At 37.6% G+C, this 24504-nt stretch overlaps 1 protein-coding gene across 2 annotated transcripts in view; it reads right to left on the minus strand.

The window, feature by feature from the left end:
* Positions 1-24504, minus strand: part of Ctnna2 (catenin alpha 2) — a 1108102-nt gene that overhangs the window by 877311 nt on the left and 206287 nt on the right. For both annotated transcript variants that reach the window (XM_041679862.1, XM_041679872.1), the window contains exon 3: positions 6864-7059. In XM_041679862.1, the coding sequence (XP_041535796.1) occupies positions 6864-7059 (196 nt within the window). The remainder of the gene's footprint in view (positions 1-6863; positions 7060-24504) is intronic.

A 24504-nucleotide genomic window follows, 5' to 3' on the forward strand; every position in this document is an offset into this window, starting at 1 on the left:
TCCAGCTTAAAGTTCAGAGGTTTAGTCCATTATCATCATGAAGGGAAGTATGGAAGCACACAGGCAGACATGGTGCTGAAGAGGTAGCTGAGTGTTCCACATCAGTCAGCAGGCTACAGGAAGAGAGAGTGTTTCTCCTTGGCCTGGTTTGGCCTTATGAAATCTCAGAGCCCACTCACCTGCAGTGATATACTTCCGGCAACAAGGCCAAACCTACTTCAATAAGGCCATATCTCCTAAAGACACCCCTAAGCATTCAAATATGTGAGTCTAAGGGGGCAATTGTCATTGAAACCTCCGCATTTGGTATGTTAATCTTCAACACACCCCTCTGGAGGTAACAACTAGTTACTATCAGCTTCAGTCTTCCTCCTTCCCTCCTTATCTCCCCCTTCTTCCCACTATGTTGTGTACAGTAATAATCTTAGTTGCCAAACTTCCTCAGTCTTGATGCTCCCCACCATCTCAGTATAGTTGAAATTTTACCTGCATATAAAACTGCTCTTCAGATCAGGGCTTCTCCGTCAACTCTCACTTATCCACAGCTTTCGGTAAAGACTTGAAATCCTCACTGCACTATTCTTCACAAATCTTCAATAAGAATTTACAGTTACCACCACATTTTACTTTTTAATTTCATCCATATACCTTTCTTCTCTCTGAAACTTCATTAATACTTAACTAGCTCATAGACTAGACTACTAACTATCTTCTTACATATTTTCTGAGTGCTGTAGTACATCGTGATTGAAAAACTCTCCATCATAAGACATTACCAATGTATTATACTTTAATATAAACTATGATATTGATTTTTCCGTATAAGTTTTATGTACCTATGTCTAAGTAAACTACAAAGTTGGAAGCTTTGCAAAATACCATTGAGATGTAAACCTTGCTTGAGAAAATGATGTAAACTTACTCAAATATTTAATTTAAGAAAAAACAGGCACTCTTGAGAGACATGTACACTTAGCATCAATCACTTGTGTCTCCAGCTAACGGGATCTATCGATCATCTATGTGCCCATGATACAGAATCAGAAATTTGGTCCATTTGTTCAGAAATAATTTGTACAGAAACATCAAATGTTGAGCTTAAAACATTGATGGTCATACTCCAGGAATCTGATTTCTCTGACAAGAAAGTGATGTTAAGATTTTAAAAGCCTCTCAGATTATTCTAATACTAACCAAACTTGGAGATGTGCTTTCAGTTCAGGAAGGTCTGGGTGGTAAACACTTTTTATGCTTTAAGATTTCTGGGTGCTTCTATTTAGGGGTGTGATTATAACTGTGTCTGTGTTCTCTGCTTTTGAAAAGTTTTGTTATGTGAGGTTCATATGTACACATCTACTCTCTTGTGACTTTCAGGGTCTACATAAAAGTCCCACCACTTCTGACTCATGCAGAGACAATTAGTTCTCAGAAAGACCACTGGATGCTAACTTGTTGCTTCACCAACCTGCCGGAAAGTACTCAGGTTTGTTAATTAATAGGAAGAAGATGAGGTCCCATTTGGAGCACTGGACTGAGCTCCCAAGGTCCAGATGAAGAAGGAGGGAGAACACGAGCAAGGAAGTCAGGACTGTGAGGGGTGCATCCACCCATGGAGACAGTGGGACTGATCTAATGGGAGTTCACCAAGGCCAGTTGGACTGGGTCTGAACGAGCATGTAATCAAACCAGACTCTCTGAATGTGGCTGACAATGAAGGCAGACTGAGAAGCCAATGATGACACCAGATTTTGATTCTACTGCATGTACTGGCTTTTTGGGAGCCTAATCTGTTTGAATGCACACCTTCCTAGACGTGGATGGAGGGGGGGCCTTGGATTTCCCACAGGGCAGGGCACCCTGACTTCTTTTAGGACTGGAGAGCAAGGGAGAGAAAGAGTGGGGGGAGGAGGGTAATGGGAGAATGAGAGGAGGTGGAAATTTTTAATAAATAAATAAATTAATTTAAAAAAAGAAGATGAGGTCTACTGGCTCATGGTTACTGGGAGAGAAAAAGTTATTTTATTCAGGGTGTGGCCATTGGTAAGTTGCCTATGCCTCTGTAAATAGCCCCTCAATCACTCTTCTGTAAGCAACTACAACTTTACTCATTGGCTCACCAAGAGGAAGAAAAGGAAAATCAGGTAGAACAGCAATTTGCAAAGATACAGATGAAGTCAACAAATCACCACTAACAAATCTATTGTGGCATTTATGTTTTTTCTTTCTTTCCTTCCTTACTTTTTCTTTCCTTTTTTTCCTACCTTATGTATGTGTGTGTGTGTGTGTGTGTGTGTGCCTGTGTGTGTGTGTGTGTGTGTGTGTGTGTGTGTGTGCCTGTGTCTGCATGAATGCACCAGAGTACCAAGGTGCACTTGAGGAGCTCCTTCTACCATGTGTGTCTCAGGCCTGTTGGCAGATGTTTTACCTGAGGAACCATCTCACCTGATAGACACTTAAGTTTTTAAAACACCTTTGACCTCTTTTAGTGAAAACACCCACTCAGGGTAAACACAGTCATTCTCTATATTTCAAAACTGGAGACACTGACTCTAAACATACTTGAGTGATTTAATCTGTTATTTAGCTATTTGTCCAAGTAATGTAAGAATTTGAAATCTTTACCAAGGTTCTAAATACCTACTCTTTTTTTTTTTTTTGAAAATGTCTTTGTAGCTTTGAATGAGAATGGCCCCTGTAGGCTCATATATTTGAATGCACCAGCTGGGGGACCGGCTTGATAATGATCAGAAGGTATGACCTTTCTGGAGATGCTGTTATCACTGGGGATGGGCTTTGTAGTTTCAAAAGCTGGTGCCAAACCCAGCATCTCTCATGGCTTCGTGCTTGTAGATGGAGATGTGAGTTTTCAGCTACTTGTCTAGCGCCATGCCTACCTGCCTGCCCCCATGATCCCCACCAATAACAGGCATGGACTAACCATTTGAAACCATGAGCCCCAAAATAAACATGTTCTTTTATAAGCTGCCTTGGTCATGGCATTCTGTCCCAGCATTTAAAAGATAGCCAAGACAGCCTCTGCCCTCACCAACACTCACTATGTATTAAAGCATTAAGCACCTGGCTAGACAGTATTGTCCCTATGATGATGAAGTTAAAACCTAGCCTTGCAATTATAAACACTTGGATATCTTATCTTCATTCAGGTATAAGATAGCAGAATTCTATGTTTTGAATATAGGAATATAAATTTTGAAAATGTATATTTGATATGTGTTCCTCATGTATACATTATCATAGCCCTTTACAAGGAATCCTCTACAGATGGTAATTTGAAATTACAAGTTTTCTGCAGAAAACTCTAGGGCAAAATGATAGTTATTATGCATTCTGAGCACTTTTCAACTTCAGGTATGCAACCTAGATTTAAAAAGATAGTAAGTTTTCAGGTAATATTAAATAAATTTAAACAACACCAAATTTAACAATGCTAACATGTAGTAAATGTATTTTAAATGTGCAATTTTATATATGACCTTAATAGAACAGATAATTAAAACCACAAGCATCCATAAGCAATAAATAAACAAAATTAAATGCCTCTATACAATAAATCTAAAAATGAACATGCAAACCTCCTAGTTTCTTTTTATGCTGGAAAAAAGTGATGATGTTTTGAAGATTTTATTTGAACATGTGTGAACAAGGCTGAGGACTGAAGGTCAGAGGTAAATCATTTGCTTAGTTTGGGCAAAATCTTGAAACCAATTTCAACACTAGAGGGACTGAAATAGAAAGTGAGAAAAAAGGATGGGGGAGAAGAAAGGAAAGAGGGAGAAGAGGAAGAAGAGGAAGAAATAGCATGAGAGAGAAGGAAAAGGCAAGAGAAGGGGTAAAGGCAGGCAGGATACAGGAAGGGGAATTTTTCTATGCAATAATAAAGCTGATAAATTTCTTCCACCTATATATTATTAAATAAATAAGCCATGTATACTGAAAAAACACTTTAAAAGAAACTATTACCTCCAAATGCAAATGGTTACATGATTTTTATATTCTATGTTAATAAAGACATACATTTCTTTGATGGAATGCATGATACTGTACTTTAAAGGTCAAATAAATAATTTTCCTGCCCTCATTAACACCTTTTTCTCATGAGTTTCTTTCTTTTGATCACTCTGAAAATCAGCGCAGGCTTTACACTGTTCACAAAAGCCTAAGTAAAGAGGCATTATGAAAACGGGCTGAAGCCAGATGGGCTACAGAGATCGCACAGTGAAGAAAGCTGAGTTGTCACTGGAAAATGTCAGAAAGGAGAATTTGTAATCTGCAGGTATAGTAGCAGAATCAGAGCTTGCGAACTCCATTGCCTGGAAATTGTACCACTCTGACAGTTGCGAAGCATCTAGAGTGTAAGGAAGGTATCGAAAATCAAGGATACTAAAAGAGGAGATTTGATAAATATTTTTAGTAATTTGAATTTTACTAGTTATAGTAGGGGCATTTGAATGTTAAATTGTTCGGGGGAAAAAAACATGACCACACGGTTTCATACAGTTTACTCTCAAGCATCTGTAACAGGAGATGGATAACACAGAGTAAGCTTCAACTATTCTCAGAACAGCAACCACTGTAAGCTGTCCTAAATTAAAATCTTGTTTTATCACACCACAAGGGAAATCTAGCTAATTGATTATTCTATTGGAGCTACAATAAACCGTTTCATATAACCTTCATATAAGTTCATGACAGCTCCAAAGTTCATCAAGCTCCAAAGACTGCAACTCAGAAGAAGAAAGAAAAAAGAAAGAAAACCTAAGGGGTTGCTACTGAAACCAAGCAGGAAAATTTATTAGAGAAGACAGATGCTTAAAGAAGTAGAGAGACCAAAACTCTCCACTGTAAATTTGTTCAGTATCTTGAGAACATGCAGGGCTTCACAGGTGCAAACAGTTATCAAACTGAGAACACCTTACATATTTTACATGTACACATTAGTATACATAAGAAAACAGCAGCAAAAGGTAATTATCTAGGGCACAGATGCATGAAGACAAGCAAGCTTCTAACCATAATTCAAAAAACTTTTAACTTTCAAGTGCATTTCAAAACCTGGAGGCATTCATAATTTTGGGACACGTATACATTCGCGCTCTGTTCGTATAAGGTGGAATGTGAAACATTCAATATGTCCAGGAGAAGTAGCAATTTGGATTAGTGTCATATAAATGAAGTTACTTTTAGAAGGAATCCAATAGAACAGTAGAATGAAGCACAGTCAGCATCTGGAAAGACAGCTCAGCGGTTAAAGCTCTTACCACAAAACCGTGAGTACTGGAGATCTGATTGCCAGAAATCCATGTAAATTTTGGGTGACTGTGGTATTCTTCCTATAATTGTAGCCTTAGAAACTGGAGACAAGGGTCACACAGAGAAAGTTGATAAGAAAGATTGGCTATATCGGCACACCCTAAGTTTGATTGAGGGATCCTGTCTTACTGAGTAAAGTGGAAAATCAAAAGGTTGATTCCCCACATCAAAATTGTGCTCCAGTAAAATAGATATGAAGCACATGTGTGTCTGCAAACTTGCAAAAAAATATGCACACAAATCGGTATATCACATAAACAAGAAATGGAGAAAATGTGTGCTTGCATGAAAAGAAGGAAGGTTTTTTATTTAAGACACTAAACATTCATCTATGACCGGCAAAAGACAGTAAGAACGCACAAACAGTATAAATAGATGACTCATCCATTCAACAAGTATTTAATGAAGCATTCCCTTAGACATATAAATCAGTATCCAACAGATAGTTTGATATATGCTTCCATTGACTGAGAGTGTGGTCAGAAAGAATGTCACTTCTATGTTCAAATGCCTGGAGAATGGTGCTGCCTCCAGATTGCTTCGTCTTTCAACATCCATAAATTTAGTTGAGACAATCCCCTACAAAGCATCAACTGTACGTATACTCTTGAGTCCCTTTGTCTGGGTGATTTTAAGTGGCGTCAAATTGATAATTAAAGTTAACCATAATATACATGTTTATTTATTTATGTAGTAATTTTGTTCACAAGAGCAAAATAGTGAAGCCCAATCAAAAGTCTGTGGACATATATTGAATGGACTATTATTAATTATGAAAAACTAAAATTGTGGCATCTTCCACAGTGTATATGGTTATTGAAGACACTGTACTTAATGAAATAAGCCAGCCAGAAAATGACCTACTGCAGGATCCCACTTCTGTGAAATGTCAAGAGTTGTCAAACAGATGAAGAGTGATTCATGGAGACTTTTGTGGAGAGCATATGGATAACTGAATAAATGTATACAGCTTTACTTTTCTAAAGTGAAAAAAACCGAGCAATAAGTTTCTCAAGGTTGTGCATAGACCTACCAACACTAAACTATAAATGAACCCTAAAATCAGTTTAGATGTTATTTTTATGTTACATGTATTTGATTGCAAATAAAAATTTTCAAAATGTTAAATAAACTGTATGCTAACTAGCTAAATGTGTGAGAAAAGTCATGGACTAAAAATATAATTCTACATGCTTTTGCATTTTTCTCTCCTATCCTCCTTAAAGTTCAGAATATTGAGTCATTTTATATAGGCAGTGTCTTCCAAATCCATACCAAGGTGTGAGTTTGACTGAGAATTTGTTTCCGTCTACCAAGGGCAAGAAATAGGAAGATTTCTAAATAAAAGCCAAAACATGGTATTTGGAGTCATGTCCACACGTCAACATCAAAATATTTATGCAACTAATCCAGCAAACATTGCGAACATCATGTGCAGAGAGCAAACAAAGTGAAATATTCTTCGTATTCTAAAGAACAATGTCCTATTCCCACAGCAAGCCTCGGCAACTATACAGTATTATTCCACCTACCTTGCTTCCGCACATCCTCTACAGCAGCCACCAACTCTTCTTTGAGGTCTTGACTCTCCTTAGCAATCTGTTCCCCCTTTTCCAGGAAGTTCTGTGTAGCTTGTTCCACAGATGCTGCCAAAACATGGGCTTTCTTTGACCTCCCTTTCTTTTTACCCGATGGACCTTTGTTGCTTGTGTTGACAAGTGTTGTCACCTGGAACACAAAAGAAAAGCTATAAAAAACATTCTGTAAGACTTTCTAGAAATGGGCTGTTTGTTCACAATTTATAACTATCTATTAAAGCCAGGAAAAGGTGTTGGCTTATGTAAAGCTATGGTTACAGGCAGTTCTTAGCTGCCTAATCTTTGTGCTTGGAGAGGAGCTTAGAATTTCTGCAAGAACAAGTGACCATAACTGCTAAGTCACAGTTCCAACCCTAACTTCTTTCTAAATACTGTTACTTGAAAATATATCTCAAATGCCAATTTAATATTACCATTATATATAGAGAACTACTTTGTTATTAAAGCTTTTAATGTCTTTCAAACAAACTTGTTAATCCTTATGGACACTAGAACCTTTTTCTGCACCAGAGAGAAATCTAAAGGGGAAGAATAAATACAGGTGTTCTATAATATTTCAATAACTGTTGCTATTTCTTTTTGGTATTGAACAAGGAACGTATCAGCTTCCTAAAAGGGAGAGTTTTATGATTTGTTTCAATTTACTTTTATCATGCTAAATTCAGTTATTAAGGAAGCCAGTCCAAAGAAAAGTTTTATCAAATGGTACAGTCATGATGGTTACTCTACATCATGGAGTAGGTAAAGCCATTAGTCAATGTCATGATGCCATTGGGGCACCAAAGGATACAAAGCTTCAACTCAACATGTAGTTTGATGGTCATTATATATAGGAGCAGCAGTACAAAGGCAGTCAATACATTATTAGGAGCTACTATATTCAGGTCTCTTTTGATTAACTAGACACAGTAAGTTATATAAACACAAGGACATTTTAGCATGAACATTAGATAAAATGTAGCACACACAAAAATCTAATAACGTTAAAATCAGAATGTCAGCTAGTTGCAGTTTTACTATGAAATGTGCATGCAATGAGTGACACATTCCACTCTTTTTAGTTCCAGCCATAAGGAGGAATAATCAAAAGAAAGGCATACTTGTCACAGGGGTTGATTTTCAGATGTGCAGAAGTGTTTTCTGTAATGAGGACATAATGAACAAACAACATGCTACTTGCCAAGAAGATCAAGTCTCTAGAAGAGTGCAATACCTGGGAACAATGTACACTCCAAACAAGAAATAATGACCATTGGAAATACTTCAGCTTAGTCTGTGCACTTTTCACCAGAGAAAATATTTGTTATTTTCATTTAGTTGTAATTCATTCTTATCATATTATATAGTTCTGTGAATATTTGTGATCTATGTTGTTACACTTTTCAAATTAGAAAAAGAATAGAATGGGAAAGGAAATATTAATTTTTGGTAGATTGGCAGTTTTTAAGAACTGGGAGCTAATCATGAAGCTACCAAAATCGCTGAATGTTTACATCACAAGTTTCATCTCTTGGAAAGGTAAACAAATGTCACGCTTCTACTATCTCTGTTCATTACTGTATTAGGTTTAATTTAAAAGATACTCCTAATAACAAGGCTATCTTAGTTTCCTTCACGCTGCTGTCATTAAATACCCTCACAAAAGCACCTTAATGAAGAAGGAGAAGAAATAGAGGCCATAGTCCATAATTTTGAAGAAATCAAGGTAGCAAGCTAGCTTGAAGGAGTTAGCAGCACTGAATCCATAATCCTTAGTAGAGAGCAGTGAATTAATGCATGTCATCTGAGATTCAGCTCACTTTTCCCACTTGTATACAACCAACGATGTCCTGCCAAGTGTTTGGTGCTACCCACACTTAAATAATGGCAATACCAGTTGACATCCCGAAGTGGATTGGATAAATACCACAAGGCTAAACTCTACATGAAGATCTACAGGCAATTAATGACTGCTGAGAAAGATCAGTTTTCTCCAAGTCTAGGCTCCTAATTGGTTATCTAATACCTAGTCATCAGTACTGAAAACATATACATATGAGAAACCCCAAATCAACTCATCAACTCAACATGTTATACTGCGTATGTGTGTGTGCGTGCGTGTGTGTGTGTGTGTGTGTGTGTGTGTGTGTGTGCGTGTGTGTGTAAAAGTAATGATTAAATGAAAATGGGAGGGACCTGGGGGACAAGATGCATGATGGAGACAGGGGATGATTGCAATATAGTACACATACATGATTTTTTATAAAAAAGATTCTTGAGAAAATGTGAAAAAATAAAAATAATTTGAGTGCATATAATAACAAAGAGGAAGTTGATTTTAAATAATTGATAAAATAATTTTTAAAATACCTAAAAAATTAGCAGTAACCCACAAACTATGAGATGAGTAACTAATACATCTGATGTACTCAAGGTTCTCATAATCTTGATTTAAAATTACCAGGGATATCTCCAGTATAATATGTCTAGTCTTACATGGAGAAAATGATAGGTTTTAGTAAAGAACTTTTAAAATAGCATGAATAACTAATTATCCACCATACTTCTGGGAGGACTCAAGGCAGTAAATATATGCATTTTCCTCACATAGACTACAAATAGTACATTCTAAATATATATATATATATATATATATTATAATAAATTTATAAGATGCACCTGAAACCATGACCCAGAATCAAGCCCTCTCCATATATGTTGTTTCTGACAGGTGTTTTGTCATACTATGACCAGAGGGTTTTTAAGGGTCTCAAGTTAAACAATAAACAGAGTATAAGAAAAGCAAAAGAATTTCAAAAACCTTGAACAAAGAGGAAAAGGAAGTGATTCTTCATTAGTAAAGGCAAACAAGAAAGCAAACAAACAAAAGCCAAAGAAATTCTAATGATCAAGAACTAAAAGCCGGACGGTGGTGGCGCACGCCTTTAATCCCAGCACTTGGGAGGCAGAGGCAGGGGGATCTCTGTGAGTTCAAGGCCCTCGTGGTCTACAAGAGCTAGTTCCAGGACAGGAACCAAAAGCTACGGAGAAAGCCTGTCTTGAAAATCAAAAAAAAAAAAAAAAAAAAAGAACTAAAAAGGTCTTAAAGAAGAAATGAACTCTTTAGCCCCAAAGATACATTCAGCATCTATCACATAAGGAATCTAGAGTCACTGACTTTTGCAGTCAGCATCCCTATGGGAACAAAGTTTGCGTCCAGGGGTCAGAGCAGCAAGGATATATTCTGATTAGAAAGTGGTAACATGGAATTGATGTGCTCTCTGTGTATAAGATTGGATATCCAGACTTGTATGGTCTTGGGTAAATGATGCCTTCAGGCATTGAACTTTCCAGGAACATCTGCTCACAGGATATGCTGGGGAGGCTCCATGGTGAAGACTATGCATGATGTCCTACTCGAAACAGGGATTCTCAAATCAACACCCCAAATTTTCTTCCTGGCCACACTGTCTATTCTTCTCCACCAAATGTGCAACTTGGGAGAATAAAAATAGAAAGAAGCAAAGCCACAGTAAGGACATAAAGAGTCAAAGTCTGCCTTCTGGCACACAAGGACTACTAAGAGTTTCCCCAGGAAGTACAAGATGGGTCTTGAGAAAATTCTAACCTAAGAAAACACAAGAAAAAAATCTGACCTTTCTGTCTTCTCAAATATTAATAACTTCTTTATGCTGATATATCCAGTTTGGTAAACAAAATGGTTTGCATTGTGTTGTTTTCATACAAGCACAGTTTGAAATGTGTCCTTAATGACCTGGTGCGTGTCTCTCTTCTCAGTGGGAGCACACCACCACCAAGTGGGGCAGATATTTTAGCATGTACACTGAGTAATTACCGATGAAACAGTCTTCTCATTTCACATAGGAATTTCTATGATGTTACTGCTAAAATATTGGCATTTCCCTAAAGCAAGCTCAATCTTACGTTGTGGCCACTAAATTTGTAATAATTATGATTTATTTTTAAATATTTTAAATAGTTAAAAATATTACAAATTTGTGGACCCTCAATCTTAATCTGCTTCTCCCATGCCACTGACCCCCACAAAACATCCAATGCAGTGTTGTAAACTGTATCATGATGGTAAGTTTTTTCATATCCAAACACAGGAAAACAAGTGTTTTTATTTTTGTTGTTGTTTTTTTTTTATTTTGCTTTTGTGTGTGTGTTTTTTTTTTTTTTTCAGGCACCACTAAAAATTGAAGTAAACTCAGTGAGCTTTAATGCCATGACAACAGCACCTCCCAGCAGCATCGTTCTCTTTGGTCTATTCTAATCGGTGGCACTTTGTACCCCACAAACTCAGTGCTGATCACAGTGTCCTTATGTGGCCCAAGCAGCGAGGTCTGTTTTTCAGCACAGCAGCCAATGTTTTGAACCAGGAATGTAAAGTGAGTAGGAAGGCATTTGTCTTTCTAAAAATCTTTTTGAGTCATCAGCACCCATGACAGGAAACTCATGCTGTCTAGAAAGTCCCTAAAATAATTAGGGAAAGATTCCACTCTATTCATGATTCACTGTTTTGCATTTACTAACTTTAAAGCAAAACAAAAGCAGACTGTTCAAAGACTAGAAAGTTGAAACCAGGCTAAGTACAAAATATTTTCCAATCAGCTCTAATTAAAGAACTCAACTAAACCAAGCCTGTCTTCTCTTAAAGGCCACCACAGGCCTGGGGTGAGACCTCCATCTGCGGAGTGTTCATAGACCAGCTGAAGGACCCGAGTTTCATCTCCAGATTCTGTGCAAAACCGAGGAACAGAGGCAAGTAACAGCAATACCAGCATTGGCGAGCAGATAGCGTATTACTGGGCCTTGTTTACAGTCAGTCTAACTGAAATTGGGGGTTCATCAGCCTCATCTGGATATGATGTAGTTAATTAACAGACACAAGACTGTGCAATGTGTGGGTTTCTCCACTTGGGCTATTACTATCACCCTCCTGGCATCTTGGAGGGCGGCTAGTAAGGACAAAAATGCCAATGCAAAAAAGGAGACTCAGGTGCTAAAATTTCCTTTGGAGGAATATAAACCATGGTTGGGAAAAGTCCATGTAGATATTTTGCAATAAGAAGAAACTTTCTAATCTGCGATATGTGTGAAATTTTAATGAGCAGTCTGGCACTATAGCTAATATTAACTGTGTTCACATATTATTTGTACTTATTAAGTATCTTCTTGAAAATTTTAAATCATACTTATTAAATATACACATTGTATATGAGGTATATAATGTTATTAGTAAAGGAATGAACAGTTTCTAGATAACTAATGCATTTTGTTCCATATACATGTAAACAGATATGTTTATAAAGCATTTGCTTATTAGTATGCACTCCATACATACACACATGTGCATATTCCTAATATACAACTCATTTTGTTTATTTTGATATTTGAGGTTACTATTTCAATATTTATATTTTAACCTTGTGTAGATTAAAATGGTAGTATTTCTTCTTTTCCTTATGAGACAATTTTAAATGATCATGACTTTTCATATACAGTAAAAAAACAATTTTTATCATATTTCAATGGCTTAGGTATAACTTGATTGCTACTGAACAGTGTTACAAAAAGATGGTTATGTTTTCACATCCACAACATGGAGACACAGATCACAAATCTAAATTTGTGCAAGCAAAGTACTCATTACTGAATGTAAGAAAGGTCAACTATAAAATTTCAAGGAAAACATGTAAGAGGAGTGACTACTGGTGTCACAGAGGATGAGAATTGAGTTTGTAGACCCACGTGGCCCTTTAGAATTGCCTGTAACTCTAGCTGCAAGGATTCTACAGCCCTTTTCTGCCTCCTTGAGCACCTACACACATACACAAGGTGCTGTGGCTTGAATGGGTCACCAGAAACCCATGTGTTTGAATGCTTGGCCTACAGGAAGTGGCACTATTTTTAGAATAGGTGCGACCTTGTTAGAGGAAGTGTGTCACTGTGGAGGCAATAATTTGAGGTCTTATATGCTCAAGTTAGGCCTGGTGACTCCGTCTCCTTCTACTGTCTCCAGATCAAGATGCAGAAGTCTCAGTTCTTTCTCCAGCATCAAGTCTGCCTGTGTGCTTCCATGTTTCTTGCCATAATAAAAATGGACTAAACTTCTGAAACTGAAAGCCAGCCTCCATTAAATGTTTTCCTTTATAAGAGTTGCTGTGGTCATGGTGTCTCTTCACAGAAATAGAAACCCTAAGATACATGGCGTACATTGACACGCATAAACAGAAATAATTTTAAAAACATCTTTGGTTGGAGAGATGTCTGAGCAGTCAAGAGCACTTACTGCCCTTGCTAGGAGCTTGTTGAGTTCGGTTCCCAGCACCTACATAATTACATACAACTGTTGGAAATCGAGTTTTGGAGAATCCAGTGTTCCCTTCTGACCTCCATAGAACTGTATGCACTGTATGTTTATTATCTTTTAGTATTTTGTCATCATTATGTGTTTTTAAGATATCATTTCCTGTAGTACAGAGTGGCACACTTACGTACATAGAGACAAAATGCACACATAAAATAAAAGTAAATAAATATTTTTTAAAAAATCAAGAAGCCATCCAGCTAATGTCTGTTACTTGTATTTTAAGTGTCCCCCTTGATCATCCATAATTTGCAGACCTGATATCCAGAATGGAGTTATAGGGAAATGTTGCAATTTTTAAGAGATTGTGCCTAGTAATATGTCATCAGGTCATGGTTTACTCTATTACACAAGGTGCTAGTAGAAACTGATCACAAAAGAAACTGAAAACCTCTGCAATATTGAAGTATCTTTCTGTAGAAGTTTTCCGTCTCATATACTCACTATAACAGAAGATTCATTAAAAATATATTATAAGTGGTGACATTGGTATCAGTATTGTTAAATGAATCTATATAGATGGTCAGTTCGAATCATGTGAAGTAATATGGTATAACATGTTTATTATATTTCCTTGTTTTTATTATTTTGTTTGTTTTGAGTTACCATCCCCTGTAGTACAGACTGGACACAAGCTCTCTATGTATCTAAAAATGACCTCAAAATCCTGATCCTCGTGCCACCACTACCTACTAAATGCTTGGTTTAAAGGTATGCATCAAGACATCTGGAGAAAATGGAATCCCCATTTTAAATTTTCCTTAACAACTTTAAACATCTTACTTTTCACTGTGAAATAATTGTGATTTCTTCTAACTACATGAACTTTATTTAAATAATCATTTTTGTACTTGAAGAGATAAACTACACATTTGAGTGAGATAGAACAAATTCACTGGATGACTAGACTTTATCTGCTTTGTCAGTTTGAGACATAAAGATTATACTGGTAAATACTGCAAAGCCTCCTAACATCAGGATATCTTCCTCAATATCATAAACCCTAATGTGCCTCGGTACAACTCAGATTTGTCACACACTAGATACCAGGCAATACTGTCAATCATGCATCTGTTATTTCTGATCACTCCAAAGAGTGGGTAGGGAGGTTATAAAAGCTGGAAGAGAGGTAAAAAGGGCTCTCAAATGCCATCTTCCCAACAATACATAGCTATTATAATCATGAAATTGGGCAGATTATTACATTGCACCTGCCCAAAAATGAGCCCATTAACAACAAGAAATGGATGGAAGAGGGACTCAGGGGGCCCTGATTCTCACTGTTGAACTATTTCCTGTGGATATATTCAATGAGATGGGAAGTCACTGTCTACAGCTCTGTTCACACAGATTGCTCTGATTAATGGTAATAGATCATATGACAAATCAACAGTCATGAATTTGTGAAAGGAACAGTTAGATTTGGTAGGGGTGGAAGGGAGATAAGGGAAGATGGCTGGAGAGAAGAAATGGATTGCATTATGTATGTATATGAAAGTTTCTAAGAATAAATTAACAAAATGAAAGCATTTTTCATATAACTAGTATTTATAAGTAAAACCAAAGCTTTCTCTTATAAAAAAAATTAAAGTTTCTTCCTTCCTTTGAACTAAAATGATGAGCAAAATTCCACGACTAACTGAATACATGCATCAGAAAGGAGTGGGGGGATCATTCAAAAAGCATTCTTCACTTAGACCTGCTGTGGATAGGACTAGCATACTAACCACTAGCTTCAATATAAATTAAAATAAACTGAAAGAATCGGGAAAAAAGCTCTATTTAGGAACACGTTTGGTAGAACCTAGTTTGGTTTCCAGCATCTACATAGGATGGCTCACAGTTGTCTGTGACTACAGCTCCAGAGGTAATGACACTATTTTCTGGCCTAGTATGCAACTGTACTCAAACAAACAATTAAAAGTAAATGAAAGCATCATCTTATCAGATAAAAGTAAGGTACTCATTTTCATACTTCAATAAAGATATCAAGTGCTCTCTTTCTCTCTCATACTTTCATAGAAGCCTTTGCCTATAGTTAATGTCTTTTCATGTGCCTGTGCCATTGCTATTTGACATATATCTTAAATAATGTTTTGTAAAATCTTAATAACTAGAATATACATTAAAGCTAAATTTCAGGTCACCTTTTAGAGAATCCAATGACTGATTTTTATATTAATAAACTCAATAATAATAACCTAAATTAAAAATAAATTGAATACGTACACATGCACTGGCATGGAAGGAACATCACTGTTCTCACATTTCACATCCAGCAGTTGCAAACTACAGGTAGACAGGATTAGAAAAAACGTACTAAAATCTACAAAAATGTCATGTTTCCCTGTCAGCACACACAGAAGGTTTCTCACAAAAACAACAAATAGAAAATTTCCCCAAAATATCAATCTTCAGTGATTGAAATATTTTCAGTTCTAAATTTTCTCTTCTAGAATCAAAATATCACATATAATAATTAATATTAATATTAATAAATAATAATTAATAGTGACATAATGTCATGCAAATATGGAGCACTCTCCAATTATTTCCAGCCCATTATACATAGTATGTTTGTAAATTAGGAATCATAAGCACGGTCCCTAGTTCTAAGATAAGGTCTTGCATCCGTTGAAAAGTAATTGCATGTTAGAGGATATCTATCCTACCTGTTCTGAGGCTTAGGATTCATTAAGGACATAGTCAGAAGAAGGGGAGCAATACTGGGAAATGCTATCATATGGGCCTTGCATAGACAAAGATGTCATGGCCACAAATGAGCGGTATCCAATAAATATACACAAAATTGAGCCTACTAACATCCCATGACAGATCAGAGAAGGATCCACTGGGCCTTAACTAATGGCTACTTATAGATTGTGAGGGAGAGACAGTCATCACATCTACCTTTCTATCCTCTGAGTCACCCAGAAGATTCCAATGTACAGTTCCAAGCCCGTGATTATGCGATAAACCCATCTAAACTCAGAGCATTTCAAACCAGAAATGAATGATTGAAAGGGAATTGTAGAAGGAGGGACCTAACAGAAGTGGGCGGAAGACTGGACAGGGGCCGGACAGTAATCCAAATGTAATTTATATATGCACAGAATTGCCCTAGAACAAATTCAAAGAAAGGATTTAAAAATGTACATTAGATACTACAGGGACTATCAAAGACTAATAATTGAAATTTTAATTTATCTGACATGTGCAGGTTATGCCTTAAAACAGTGATAAGTGTAGGTTTGTATCATTTCATACATTATGTAAGCTTCAGAAATAAGAATCAATTGTTCTTATGGTTAGCTAACTGGTGTGTCTGCAGAATTTCCTCAGAGCATGCATGACATACCCCACTTTAAAAGAATCCCTGGCTTTTCGAAGAGATAATTACATAATCTGCTGACATTTTCTGGATTTGATATGTACGTGCACATTATTGTTCTCCCATTAAGCTATAAGCTCCTGGTGAAATGCCAATAACATGAGGAAAGACCACGTTGACATTTCCTGTGGGTCATCTCCACGGACAGAACGCCCACCTTCTACTTGAATGCATTGCTTTGGTGTGCAGCTGTGCTCCTTAAGCAGTGCTTTTCTGAAGATTCCGGGGAATTGTTGATGAAGGAGGGGTAAATGAGCAGAATGTAATTATCCTTGTCAAGATTCTTCTTGTGAATCTTTATTTGGACAATTCATAAAAAAAGGGTGGCAGTGAATTTTCTAACTAAAGAATAATTTCTCTTTAAAACCATTAATGCATGGAAATTGTAGAATGTGTCTTGGCTGATCAGGACTGAAGTATTGCTGGATGAAAAGACCATAAATAGGAGAAATGTGAAGTAGTGTAGAATTGAAAAACTATGGAGCCTACCTTGCGTATGTGTGTCTCTATATGTACATGTGTGTGAATGTATGATTGTATGGCATATATGTGTATGTGTGAATGTATGTGTGTGTGCATGTATTTGTGTATGTCTGTGCATGTGTATGGTTGTATATGCACATGTATGTTTATGTGTCTGTATATGTGTATGTTCCTTTGTGTGTAATGTGTTCATGTATGTATGTGTGGATATGCCCTACCTGATTCATGTAGAGGTCAACCATAGGTATTTCCATTATTGTTCTCCACTTTATTTTTTGAGGCAGAGTATCTCATAGGATCTAGAGCTTACAGATTCATTCAACTGGACTGGTTGCTTACAAGTTCTGGAATTCCTCCTGTCTCTACCTTCTCAGATCTGAGAAAATAGACACACACCAATATATCTGGAATATATATATATATATATATATATATATATATATATAATAAATGATTGAAAGAGAATTTAAGGGAGGAGGAGATTAACAGAAGTGGGAGAGACTAAACTGAGGAAGCAGTAATCATAATGAAATTTATACATGAATGGAATTGCCAAAGAACACACACACACATATATATGAAAATGTTAGACACATATAATTTTAATATATATTATATATCTTTGTATCTACATAATATATATTTAATGATTTTATTCACATTTACATTGTATCTTGATTACATTCACACCCAGATCCTCACTCCCACTTCCTCAAACTCTCTACTAATAAATGTCCTTCCAACTTCCCTATTTTATTTATTTTTAAATCTCTGTTAGTTAGGGTTTCCTGCATGATAATGGACAACTGGATAGTTATACATAAAACCATAAAAGACTACCAAACAGCTATAATTAGTCTACATCTTGTGCAGGTCTTGTTTAAGTAACCATAAATACAACATCAGGTCAACACTCATGCCTTGTCTAGCATTGCACACCACTCCTTCCCATCCTCATCTCTAAAATTCTTTGTAAGTCTTTTGCAGTGTTTCCTGAGCCCTGTAGGATGGTTGCCATGGATGTCTCATTTTGGGGTAAGCACTCAATAGTCACTTATGGTCAGCACATTGATCAGTTCTTTATCTCTGCCTCAGCTGCTCTCCACTGCAAATAGAAGCTTCTCTGGCCGACGTTCAGACAGTGCTAATCAACAGGTCCAAACATAAATATTTAAAAGACAGTTTAGCTGCATGTGTATGTTACAGAACAACAGTAGTAGTAGTAGATGTCCCCACCAAGGCCTATGACCTGCTCCAGTCATGGTCTTTGGGCCAGGTCTGTCACACCAAGCATGATTTTCCTCCTCTGGAATAGGCCCCAAATCTAATCAGAAAACAGTTGGTTAACCCCCAAACAATATTGCCACTAATTCTACCTATCAGTGCACTCTTCCACCTTCCCTACAGATTAGTGTTCTAGCATGCAAAGTCCAATGCTGGGTAAACAATTGTAGCTTTTATCCACCCGTAACCTACGAGCATTATGAAATCTAGCAAGCACATCTGAGTTTCTTGGTGAGTTTTGGAGAATCTACCTCAGGTCCTCAGCCATTCCCACAGGTTCTGGAGACTTCCACTTCTTATCTGGGTGGGAAAGAGACTGGTTCTGATAGTCACTTTTCTATTTTCAAATAATAATGGCATTGAATTCACAGGGAGGTTGAATTTTAAATACAGCAGTTTATCTGAGACACACTAGCTCTATAACGAAAACGACATTGACTATAATATTAAACATGCAATCAGCAACCATATGGGGCAGGATCCTGACTTCGAAGGTCATGGATGGCGATATCCAGACGAGAGCTCTAACGAGTCAGGCATTTGCTGTTACTGAGATCAATCATGCTTTTGCTGTTTCACTTTCTTTCCCTCCAGCTTTAAAATAAAAAGAATAAGAATCGACATTACTTCCTGGAGGGTGCTAATGATAATGTCAGTGTTTGTCTGCAGATTGCTTCGGTGTCACAGTTTATCATCAGTGGACAGAACTGGCTCCTGGTTTTGTCTTAGGAGGCTGAGTACTCCTGCCCACTTGCTGAAAAGGTCAAGGCTTTCTTGGCTGATCCATTTGTGTTCCTGGCTGCTGCCCTGCCGCCTGCCACAACGGCTGCTCTTCTTGGTGCTGCTATATTCCCAGGCAAGAGAGAAGCCAAGGAAGAATTGAAGGACTCAGATTGGGATATGGATTTGGTCTCTTTGACTAATCCTCTCAAAGCAACCAACTCAGGCAGCTTGATTTGAGAAACATGGAAACAAAGTCTTACTTCTTTGAAAAGGAAGGGGAAAAAAAGTTCATAATTTACATGAATTTTATTTTACATTTTTTTCCTACAGCATTCAGAGAATAGTTCCCAACTTTTCAAATAAAATACTTTCATTTGGAAGTTATATTTTTAGCAGTGTGCTAGTGATTTTAAGAGTGGGGCGTTTTCTAAGCTAGGAAATCTTAGGCAGGTGTTTAATTGAACTAATTAGGCAACATGTAGTCACTTCCGGTTTTCTATGAGCTCTTTGTGGATGCAGATAAGCAACACAACTGATTGCCTAATTAGACTATTTAAAGCTGACTTTTTTATAACTAAGATTTTTTTAAAACTCACTATTATAAACTCAAGCATATGTGTTCTGAAGTCCTATGCTGTCTTGCTTTAATCATTGATTTATACATTAATCAACCAGTCTATCGCTGTTGCTACTGTATAGAACGAGATATATAAATGCATATCTAAAGCTACACACATCAATATATAAAAATATGATATGAAATTCACCAGAAGTTCTTCTTAGTAGTTTCTAATCAAATGAGAGCCATCTAGAGCCAAAAATTAAAAGTTGCTCTTTAATGTAAACAACTACAAAACATGTTATTCTTGGAAACTCATGAACTATTGTCAAACTTTTATATGGTCTACGCATGTGTCACTAAAATTCTTTCTCAGCTAGGGATCCTAAACAGTAGCTCTCTGACTGTTCCCCTTGTCCTAAAAAACAAATCGAGTTATGATTCCACCAAGAATCACTTTGGAGCATCAATGAATTCACAAGTCATACTTACAGAGCCATGGATGAGGGGTGAGGGGATACAGGTGAGTGGTCTTAAAGCTGTGACACTAGAAGTTCTGAACCAGCATGAATGACGATACCTCCTCAGCCACATAGATAGGGCTCCTTCCCTTAGACCTTTCTTGCCTATAGATTCAAGCCCCATCCCTGAAGCTGTGTGTAATTAAGGTTGAACTCCATACAACTGGTTAAAGGAAATGGCTAGATATGAGGAGAGGTAGAACCACCCTCCTTGCCCCTCCTGCAGTAGAAGATCATCAACAGTCATCATGCCCAGTTGTGATGATCTTTTGCAAATCACACAGATAGTCTGATGAAGATGACGCAGTTTGAAAGCAGGTTTCCCTAAATTATCACAACCTTCCATTCTCATATTGAGGAGATACAGCCCCATGGGTCCTTATATCTGGCCTACAACAGATGTAAGAAGTAACTGGGTTCACACATACTTTATTAGCAACACCATCCACTCATTCAAAGGCTTTGACTACTACTTCTTCATGGACACACAAACAACTCAGGCATCATGCCTTGAAGAAGAACTGTGGAAAGTCCATGTTAAATCTATGAGTAACAGATATTTTAATAGAAAGATTACAAAAGGTATTATAATGAGAAGATGAAACAGTTCCAAACAGTGAATTTCTGGTTTAAAAATGAGTGCTGAGCATGCTCCTATCCCAGGCATTGTTCTAGAACAAACAACAACCTGAAATAAGAGAGCAAGCAGGCCTCACCAGAGATGTAGAGAACATCTAACCCTAGCATAAACTTTAGAGTTCCCATCCCTTGATCTTTCCACTAAGATGTACTACCTATCACAGGATGAGCATGCAAACTAAAACAAAACTCTGAGCTAGTGAGGAGAGAGTAGATAACAGACTCAGAAAGGTCACATGAAGAGAGTTGTTGGTGCTGCCACCATGGCACTCTTGGATGGGCTTCACAAGATTAAATTAGTAATATGTCATGAACCAGACTTGTGATGGAGGCTGAGGCATTCCATGCTCTCAGGGATGGCCTAGGCTACACAGTCACGCTGATATTCCGGGGCTACAGGGCAAGCTGCATATCATGCGACAGAGTAAGGCAATAAATGGCTGATGGATGTGAAGACAAGACTCTGACTTTATAACCTAGGGAGAAGAAAAGACAAAGAGGAACAACGCAGAAATTCATGCACAAGGTTCCTGAGTTTTAGTCTAAACTTCAGTAATATAAGCAGCAATAGAAATGATCTAAAAGCTTAGTCATAAAAATCAAATCATGCCAGGCAATGGTGGTGCACACTTTTAGTCTCAGCCCTCAGCAGACAGGAGAATCTCTGTGAGTTCAAAGCCAGTCTGGTTTACAGAGCAAGTTCCACGACAGGCTCCAAAACTACAGAGAAACTCTGTCTTGAAAAAGAAAAACAAAACAAAACAAAACAAGTCAAAAAAATAAAATTGGTGTAGAAGAACATGCTAGAACACAGGTAAAGGGATCCTCTGGCTGTGGCCAGATAAGCTGGTGGGTGACCATCAGGCTCAGTTGTAGAAGAGTAAGCAGAAAGCCTGTCTCAAAAGTGCTTACTGATCCCTGTACTACAGAAGTGGAAGCCATGTACAAATTCACCCATGAGTTAGGCCAGCTACAAACAAGGCTGGTCTTCTCCAGGAAGTCAGAGGGAAAGTCATAGTCATACCCATGCACCGCTCATGAGGAGCTAGCCACTTGCTGACAGGTATACTGTTGGAAGCTCATTTGCTAGAGAGTGTTCGTGTATACTTCAGTCACAATGTCAAAACATGAAGAGAGTAAAATGTTAGCATCCTGACAGCTGTTCACTCTCAGTAGTAATACTGATGACAGTGGACAAAATCAGCAGACAACCAGAAGAGATAGTTGATAAACAAAGCAAATGAACATCTTCACAAGGCAAGGGAAAGCCTATGAAGTCGTTTCAAGAGAGTACTACTTTGAATCCTTCCAATTTTTCAAAACTTCCATCTCTCCAGGATCAGCCCAGCTGGGAAAAGCAAAGGGTGATGGAAGAACAGAGGTAGGAAGATGGATGGTCACCTGACCACTTACTTCTCCAGCAGATGTATATGTACATGCCAAGAAAATTAAAACTTAAGAAATAAGGATGGAATGATAGACGCTGAGCATATATTCACCTTGAGAGTATTCAAGTTTAGTCTCTAGCAGTCACATGGTACAGCTTACAAACCCTTCTAACTCCAGCTCCAGAGGCTCCAAGGCCCTCTTCTGGCCTTTATGGTTACACACTCACAGACATATGCCTCTACCATATACACACACAAACATATTTTTTTTTTAATTCTTAAGAGGAGAAAGGCCTCTGAAAAGACTACAAAAAACAATTGCTTATTTATTCTTGACTTTCCTGCTCAATCATTTTTTATCGTTTTTCTTGAGCTATACATTTTTCTCTGCTTCCCTTCCTTCCTCCCCTTTCTTCTTCTACTCTCTCCTGTGACCCTCATGCTTCCAATTTACTCAGGAGATCTTCTCTTTTTCTCCTTGTGTATCATTTCTAATAATCCAAACTTTCTTTGAAACAGAACTCAGTATCTATGAGTTTTACACACATACTTTCAACTGAGTTCTGAAAAAATAATTAATTCATCTGAACAAAACATGTGCAAACCTGATTTTGCTGCTATTGTCTCCTAAATAATATGATATAGAAACTGTTTACATACACATTTATGTCACACTGGGTATTAGAAATAATGTGAGATGATCTTAACTATGTCAGCAATTCTATACATATTTTAGGCATTTTATAGAAAGGAATTTTGCATCTTTTGGAGAGTAAATGAATCCAATTTAGATACCAAGTGTCAAATGAATTAATGCACAATTCTCTTAAAATAAAAATAATGGGATATTAAGCAGGATCAAAACCCCGTGCCATTGTCCTTTGCATCTCATCAGCCCTCATTGTTCGCCATGTTCAGAGAGTCCAGTTTTAACCCATGCTTTTTCAGTCACAGTCCAGCTGGCCTTGGTGAGCTCCCAATAGATCAGCTCCACTGTCTCAGTGGGTGGGTGCACCCCTCGTGGTCCCAACTTCTTTGCTCATGTTCTCCCTCCTTCTGCTCCTCATTGGGACCTTGGGAGCTCAGTCCAGTGCTCCAGTGTGGGTCTCTGTGTCTATCTCCATCCATCACCAGATGAAGGTTCTATGATGATATGCTTTGTGGGAGCATAGCCAGTTTGGATGTTCACCTTCCTAGATATGGACAGAGGGGGGAGGACCTAGGACTTACCACAGGGCAGAAAACCCTGACAGCTCTTTGGACTGGAGAGGGAGGGGGAAAGGAGTGGGGGGAGGGGGAGAAGGGTGGTGGAGAGGGAGGGAAATGGGAGGCTGGGAGGAGGTGGAAACTTTTTTGTTGTTGTTTTTTATTTCCTTTTCTCAATAATAAATAAATAAATAAATAAATATAATGGGACAGATAGCAGACTCAATAAGAATGTATAATGTCCTTGTACAACAACAGTGACTGAACTAGGTAAATTATAATCAACTAAAAATCAAGGACTAGCCGGGCGGTGGTGGCACACGCCTTTAATCCCAGCACTCGGGAGGCAGAGGCAGGCAGATCTCTGTGAGTTCGAGACCAGCCTGGTCTACAAGAGCTAGTTCCAGGACAGGCTCCAAAACCACAGAGAAACTCTGTCTCGAAAAACCAAAAAAAAAAAAAAAAAAAAAAAACCGAAAAAAAAAAATCAAGGACTACTTATTGAGAACCTAATATGTTTAAGCTCCCACCAATATGCAGGGCAGTGGATATGCTCTGGTAATCAGGAAAAGGCAGCTAATACCATTAAGTTTAGAAAATAAGGGAGCAAAACATTACCACTGTAAACCTCAGCAGATGATGACACCAATCTTAGTGTGATGGGGAAACCCTGTCCTCTGGACAGGGTGGAATTACAGGACTTTTTAAATGGAAGTCAGCAAAGAAGACAAGTAGTTCAATTATCGTGGAAAACTACAGACTCTATGAGCACCACTGAGCAGCAGTCCAGACCGATAGCTCCTTGAAGTATTTGAGGCTATTTCCTTTCTCTACTGTATTTGCTAACCCTTCTATGGGCTACATCAACAAATCAGCTAATCACTTGTCCACAGCAATCCCATGAATACTTTGAAATTGTAACTACTCATTTTATTTTTCCCACTCCAGCTACACCAGTACAAGCATATCTTCAGTACCAGTCAATAAAATTCAGACTATCTTGTATAC

This window comes from Microtus oregoni, unplaced genomic scaffold (genome assembly GCF_018167655.1).
Source record: "Microtus oregoni isolate MIOR12 unplaced genomic scaffold, Mior012 000002F_ref0000024, whole genome shotgun sequence".
Lineage (NCBI taxonomy): Eukaryota > Metazoa > Chordata > Mammalia > Rodentia > Cricetidae > Microtus > Microtus oregoni.